The sequence below is a fragment of the Nannospalax galili genome, unplaced genomic scaffold (assembly GCF_000622305.1).
Source record: "Nannospalax galili isolate Female #2095 unplaced genomic scaffold, S.galili_v1.0 scaffold500, whole genome shotgun sequence".
NCBI classification, from domain to species: Eukaryota; Metazoa; Chordata; class Mammalia; order Rodentia; family Spalacidae; genus Nannospalax; species Nannospalax galili.
This window is the reverse complement of record NW_008347292.1, coordinates 125942-133539: the sequence shown is the minus strand read 5'-3', so window position 1 is coordinate 133539 and position 7598 is coordinate 125942. Positions and strand designations below refer to the sequence as shown.

The 7598-nt window shown below is 41.7% G+C and overlaps 1 protein-coding gene across 1 annotated transcript in view; it reads left to right on the top strand.

Moving 5' to 3' along the window:
• The window catches only part of Kcnk10 (potassium two pore domain channel subfamily K member 10), a 156763-nt gene that overhangs the window by 89926 nt on the left and 59239 nt on the right, over nucleotides 1-7598 (top strand). Inside the window, exon 3 of the mRNA XM_008843780.2 lies at nucleotides 3560-3677. Coding sequence (XP_008842002.1) covers nucleotides 3560-3677 — 118 coding nt within the window. The remainder of the gene's footprint in view (nucleotides 1-3559; nucleotides 3678-7598) is intronic.

Here is a 7598-nt window from a genome sequence, read left to right as displayed (position 1 = left end):
TGATCCTCTGTCTATGCCTCCTCAGTACTGGGATTATAAACCATGCCTGGGATTGAACTGAGGTCCTCATGCTTTTGAGGCAAACATTTTACTGCCAAACATTTTTCTTAGGCCCTAATTTTATTTTTAATGCAGAGTAGTTAACTATCACCAGATCTAACAGCCAAATGAAGTTGGGGGGTCTCCACTTCCATGTATAAGTAGTCTAGTTAGAAATAACCCTGTGAGGCCCTTCTGTCTAAATTCTGGGACAGTGGCCATCCTCCTTCATCTCCATGTGGACACGAAGATGGAAGTGGGGCAGGTAGAGTATATTCTGGTTATCATATGTGGAGAAACTGGGAAAAACCATGTACTTTTGCCTGCACAGGGTCTGGGTCAAGGCTTTTCTACTTCGTGGCTCTGTTGCTTTGCCACACCACTAACTTTCCTGTGCCTGTTTGCTCATTGGGGAAGCAGGAACGACATCATTTTCTTGCAAATTGTGGAAAGAGTAAAATGAAATAACACTTCTAACACACCCGGTTGAATGCAGGCATTTGACAAATGATAGTTTCCTTTTCCTTTCAGTTGATAAACACTTCCCTTGGGGATCACATATATAAACACTAAATATTTATCAAATGCATAATTCAAGAAAAATGGAACTTGAAAAAGTATCTTCAGATTTTTTGATGTAACAAATAATCAACTCCATTTGCCCTTCTTGCAAATCTGTATTTTATGTGTTTCCCTGGGTTTATTTATGACGTTTTTGTGAAACTTTCAGTACTGTGAGACTTGACTAAACATAAACTGTCTTGGAAGGATTATGGAGGATATAGATTATTAGCTCTGGTGGTGTGACTGAGGCCCAAGTGATTGAGACCTAGCACTGTTCTGGAAGTACAGTGGGTGAGTGGCCACCACAGCTGGATAGATAATGAAGGTGCAAACATTGGTTAAGACCTTCTGGTGTGGTTGGATAGCTTTCACACAGCATACTGAAAATGGAGATGCTAGCAGAGGACAGGACTCCCCACTTCTCTCTCTCAAAAGTGGAGTAAGGGGCTGGGGAAATGGCTCAGTTAGTAAAGTATGTGTTGTGCAATCTTAAGGACCTGAGTTTGGATCCCCAGCATCCGTGTAAGAGTCAGATTGGGTGGCATTCATCTGTAACCCCAGTGCTGGGGAGATGGAGGCCAATGGATCCCAGACCTTGCTGACCAACCAGTCCATTTGGTGTGCTCCAGGTTCAGTGAGGGACTGTTTTAAAAAATAAGGTGGCAAGCAGTAAAGGAAGGCACCTGATGTTCACCTGTGGCCTCTACATGTACATACATACATGTGCACATGTACATACACACCTGCATGTACACGCACACACTTGTATACATACACACATACAGACACACACAGAATCACAGACACAGACACACACAGACTCACAGACTCAGACACACACAGACACACAGACACAGACACACACACATACACACCCACACACCCACAACCAGAATATAGCTCTGGATGAAAAATGATTCTGTCACTTAATGCTGATTTGAACCATTGACAAAAATATCTGTGCACATGTTAGAAACTGTGGAATATATGTTGCCTACAGCCTTCACAGCACTCCATGTTCTTAAAGGTAAGAAGGATTAGTGTCAGGACTTAAACAGAGACTGTTTTCCCCCCATCATCCAGTCAATCTTATTTCCATGCCAAATCTAGCCCACAGCCTGTTTTTGTGCCACTGCTGAAGAATGATTTTGTTTTGCATATTTGAGTGGTTATTTAAAAAAGAAAAGAAGAAAAGCATGCAACAGAGACTCTGCCAATGTAAAAAATATTTACTATGTGGCTTTTTATAGAAAAGGTTGCTCACCCCTGGTCTGGAGGGTTGGAACTATCTCATTAAGTGTCCATATTGAAAGGAATACAGATGATTGACTTTTTCAGCTGTCCTCTGATTTGTGATAGCCATTACGTGCCTGTTTAAGCCAAGCTTAATGGGTATTGCTGAGGACAAGTATAAACACATTTTACTATTTGTGCCTTGTCCTTGCTGCATAGGGTCATTCCAACTTTGAACAGGGTATGAAGTCTTGGTTTCTGAGTAGCTTATGCACCTGCCACCTCCTCCGTGAAGCCCTCACATGGAGGTTCTGTCATCACAGTCCACCTATGTGAACTGTAGGTGCCTGAGCTGTACCTCCTCTCTACCCTCCTGCCCCACCTGAAGCAAGATAGCAGGGACAGCTCAAGAAGGGCTGCTCAGAGGATTTCATCTTCCTCTGCTCGTGCTGAAGCTAGAGAAGGATTATTAGGAGTAGGGAATTGGTACAGAAGTGGGACCTGGGGAAGGGATCAACTGTGGGACTGTGATGCACAGACTGAGGCTCTTGGAAAAAGAAGAGCCTGAATTAGATCCTGGAAAATGGCCATAGTTTATGGGAGTGTGTTAGCAAAGACACAAGGGAGTGAAGGAATGCTTCATGGAGTAGAGACTTCCCACTGCTGAGAGATGAGACTGGGCCATCATTTTGGACAGTATAGTAGCAATACTGAGCAACCGTATGGAATTTCAAATTCTGCAGTCAGTGAAGAGTCATTTGGGTTCATTAACAAAGCCAGCAGGGCCTTCGAGGTGGCTCAGCTGGGTCAAGGTGCTTGCTGCTAAACCTGATGAACTCAATTCCATCACCAGAACCCAACTGATGGCAGCAGAGGACCTCAAGTTGTCTTCCTGACCGCTACATGTGCACTATGGTGCATGCACGTCCCCCTCCCACATAAATAAATTTAAAAAATGTAATTTTAAAATCCAATAATTCTGTTTGTGGGTGAGTATATGAGGTGATTGATATTACAGTCATGTACCATGTAACATTTCAGTCAACAGTGGATCACACGTATGGTGGTGGCCCCAGTAAACTTACCGATGTCTTAGCCATTGTATAAACATCTGTGATGTTTATACAATGACAAATGTGTCCCTGTCACTAATATCACATGGCTGTCTTTGTTAAGCCCTAACCAAGACAGACAGGAGCCAAGGATATTACAGGGACTGTCTCCTTGAATCCTTACAACTCTGCAAGGGAAGGTCTTAGCCTCAACTTTCCCACGAGTCTGGAATTAATAACAGGTAGAGCTGAGCCCGAGCTTCTCAGCTGTTAAACTTCTGTGCTGTTCAAACAAGCTCAGTGTAAAATATGCTAAGACAGAAGCAAGTTGAGTGAAAAAGAAACTGAAATTTTGCCTTTCCAGAAATGACCACTTTGCGTGTCCATTCGGCTAGGCATCTATCTGTGCACACAGTAGTATGGATGCATTTTCTATCGTCTAAACCATCTGTCCTCTAAGTTTTATATAAATGGCATTGTACTCTAAATCCCAGATTTTTCTCCGACTGAAAACTAATTTTCATGAGTATATGGTATGTCACCTTATGATATGGACCTTTGTCAGTTTCAAGGGTTTCTCAATCTGTGCAGGTTCTTGAGCAGGACAGTAGCTTATTGGAAGCTTCACAAAATGCTTTTAACCGATTCTTGTGCGTTTCCCTCTCTTACAGCATGCCCTTGATGCTGACAATGCAGGAGTCAGTCCACTTGGAAACTCTACCAACAGCAGCAGTCACTGGGACCTTGGAAGTGCCTTTTTCTTTGCTGGGACTGTCATCACTACCATAGGTATCTGTTTATTTGCTAATGCCTTTGTCTCTGGAGGCCGCCCTGAGGAATGGTTAGACTGGGTTTATCCTCTGAGACTGTGAGACTAGGTTCTCTCAACACAGTGAATGCAGAAGCGGTGACTGCTTTCAGTAAAAAGCAAAGCCAGTGAAGATTTCAGAAAGAACAGCTGGGGGGCATTTTATTTGAAGGACCCAATGTCAAGGCAGAAGGAGAACATATGAATTGGTCAGTTGAACTCAGATTGCTCTGTTGCACACAGATTCCATTGTAAAGATTTTATTTCTCACTAAAATGATATATAATAGAACTAAAATATCCTACAAAGGTTGAGGTGGAAAAAACACTCTCTGCCCCTCTTCAGTTTCTTATTGTTGCAGAGAAGACAACTTTTATCTCTTTTGCTTGATGATTTCAATATCAATCTCCATGACTTTAAGTATGACACTTATATTGCCACCGGGAATTTTCCATTCTCAGGGTTATTTCTTAACTTCCCATTGGGCAAGAGGAAAAGTTCTTTTTCTTCCTCCCCACCCTGCTTTCAGAGGGCTCCTCACCCTGTCTTTCTAGGATAGTTTAATTAGATAAAAGTTGAATGTTTACCCTAAGCTGACTCTTGCAAATGATCTTTGCAGCTGATCATAAGGGAACTATCATTATTTCTTTCTTGTGACAATTTCTGCCTTATTTTCTTTGTGTGTGTATGTGTGTGTGTGTGTGTGTGTGTGTGTGTGTGTGTGTGTGTATGTCCTGATACTTGGGGTATTGTTTTTGTCTTAGAGATTCCTTTATAATTATAGTAGTGTATAACAACATTGGTGTTTTCATTAATCATTATGCATAGATCCTGATTATGAGCAATGACATCTCTTTTTCCTATTTTTTTCTACCACAAAATTTTAGTTGATATCATCTTTTTAATGTTTACCCTAAATTATTAAATGTGATTTTCAGCATTAATAATTATTAATAATAGTTATTAATAATAACTTTTGGGTCTCAGCTATTCCCTTTAGTACAGTCAGCGAACTGCTTTCCCTTCATATACCAAGTATTGCTCATTCTCTGTAACACTGTGCTAGACAATTTTATTCTATTCTCACATCCTGATGCTCACGTTTGCTCTGCATTAAACATGACCAGGGTTCAGTTCTAATCTTTCCACCGTAGTTTTCTTCATCATCACTTGTTCAGCTGTAAATCATCCTCAGGAGTTAGTAATGGCGCAGGAAGAAGCTAAACTCAGTGCTGTACATTTGAGATCCAGCACTCAGAAGACGGAGGCAGGAAGGGAGCTAGAGAGATGGCTCAGTGGTTAAAATGCTTGCAACCTAAGTGTGAGAACTGGAGTTCAGATTCCTAGAGTCCACATAAATGCTGGGTGAGCATGACAATCTACCTGAATTCCACCCTTAGAAGGTGAAGACAAGACAGGAGATTCCCAGAGCAAGCTAGCTAGCTAAGCTAGCCATATCGGCAAGCTCTGGATTTGGTTAGGAGACTTGCCTCAGTGAATAAGGGGAGGATGATTCCTGATATCAATTGCAGGCCTCACATGCATGTACACACACACATGTACACACACCCATCCATACACATGGGTGCCTACACACATGCAAACATGCATACACACATACATGCATGCACACCACATATACACTTGAAGATGGAAAAAGAAGAAGGAGGCAAGAAAATCTTGAGTTTGAGCTACAGAATGAACCCAATACCAGCCTAGGCTACATAGTGAGAATCTGCCTCAAAAAAGGCTCAGGGATCTATGGGGGTGCAATATTCCCTTTCTTCCATTGTTCAAAGTGGTATCCTTGCACTCACTTGAAGGACATTGGGGAATGATGAGACCATTTGACTGACTCACGTTTTCTTTTTAATGACTCACATGGAAGTTAATGCTGCTGTAGGCACCTTGTCTCCAGCCTTGCCCTCTCCCCTTCACCTCCATCTTGATCTTTTGTTTTTCTTCTTTCTTTAAAAAATATTTATTATTTTTATTTCATGTGTATGAGTGTATTGCCTGCATGTGTGTAAGTACACCCATATTATGCAATGCCCACAGAGGCAGAAGAGGGCATTGGCTTCCCCTGGAACTGGAGTTATACACTGCTGTTAGCCACCATGTGGGTGCTGGGAATTGAACCTGGGTCCTCTTCAAGAACAGCCAATGCTCTTAACCACTGAGCAATCTCTCCAGCCCCTTGTTTAGCTTCTTAAAAGATTACTTCTTCAAGTTACACTGCTAGACTTTGTCCGTTTTATTTCAGGGAAGTCTTCTTGATTGTCATCTTTACAGCTCTCCATGCTGTGTGGCCTTGGTTCTTCCGGGGATTCCAAGCATCCATCTGTTATGACTTTGTTGCTGACCTCTATGCCTGTCATTTCCCTTCTACTTCTTTATCTTTCTTACAATTCTGTTTTCATTTTGTTAATTTTTTCTTTCTGTTTGTGAGTGGATGTGTGCTGTGTTAGGACTTCCTTGCTCACAGTCTGTCTTCACATGTCATCTTTCTGTCCCTCCCTGATCTCTTGCATTTCTGCTCTGTGGTTTTTTTCAGTGGTGATTCTTGTAGGGACTGTTTCATAGTCAATCATGATTTTTGCCTACTTTGAACAATATTTTTCTATTGACCATCTTTTATCCACTGGTGAGTTTTGATTCTCTTTTCACTTTTCTTAGGGGATTTTCATGCTGACCCAGCTACTTTTTAAAGTACTTGACCTTAAACAGGTTACCCCACCTCACCTGTTCTCCTCACTCCAGCCCAGTGAAATGTGACAAATAACTGGTCCAGGAATATACAGTTTGGGGAAAAGATCAGCTGGTCATGCTGCAATTAAGTTCTCTGTCAGGAGAAAGGAAGACAGAGCTGTCACTGGTACATAGCACCAGTGGACAGGCATGGATAAGCTCCTCTCCCACCTAGGTGGGAAGATCCTTACATTACAACCCACTTACCTTTTCTGGGAAGAGCTTGCTACCATATTTCTCTCTGAGGCCCAGGCCTTCTTGTCTTCTAAGAAGTTCTTTCCTTTGGTTTTTAAAAAGCTTTGACAGTTGATTGGTGCATGTTTTAGAGGCTGAGTTGTTTGAGAGGTATACAGTTTTGTTTTTGTTTCAAGCCTAATTCTCAGATCTATATTACTTATATATCAGTAAAATGAAGAAATATATATGTGACCTAATGATTTGGAATGCAAGAGAGTGGCTACTTTTAGATTTGTGTTAGTCAGAGTCTCTAGAGAAGCAGAGCCAGGAGGATATGTGTATAGATACAGGTCCGGGAATAGGCTTCTGCAGTTAGTCATGGGGTCAAAAAAGTTCCTTGGCAGGCAACTTTCAGTGGAGACCCTGGGATTTCTGTACCTGATTAAGTACAAGTTCAAAGATTTCACATCCAGGGATGCTGACGGCATAACTCACTCTGAGGCCAAAGACCTGAGAGTTTGGTCCTGGAGTCTAAAAACCAGAGAACTGGCATTCTGATATCCAAGGTAGGAGAAAAAGAATGTATCTGAGCTGAGAGGGAGAGAGAAAGAGAGAGATAGGTGGAGACAGAGAGAGCTCTTTTCTATGTCTTACTTGTTTTTCCTAGGCCCCCAGTCAATTGGATGATCCCTGCTCATACTGAGGATGGACCTTCCTTACTCAGTCCATCAACTCATATGTCAATGCCCCATGGAAACATCCAGAATCATCATCAGACACAACCAATAATAATGCTTTACTAGATCTCTAGGTATTCATAATTCAGTCAAGAAGACACTTAAAGTTCACCACTAAGATTCTTAATCTAATTATGGCACAAGCTATTTTACACTCCTTTAAAAAATTTTTTTATTGTTTTTATGTGTGTGCATGTATTGCCTGCATGTAGGTAAGTGCACCTGTGTCGTGCAATGCCT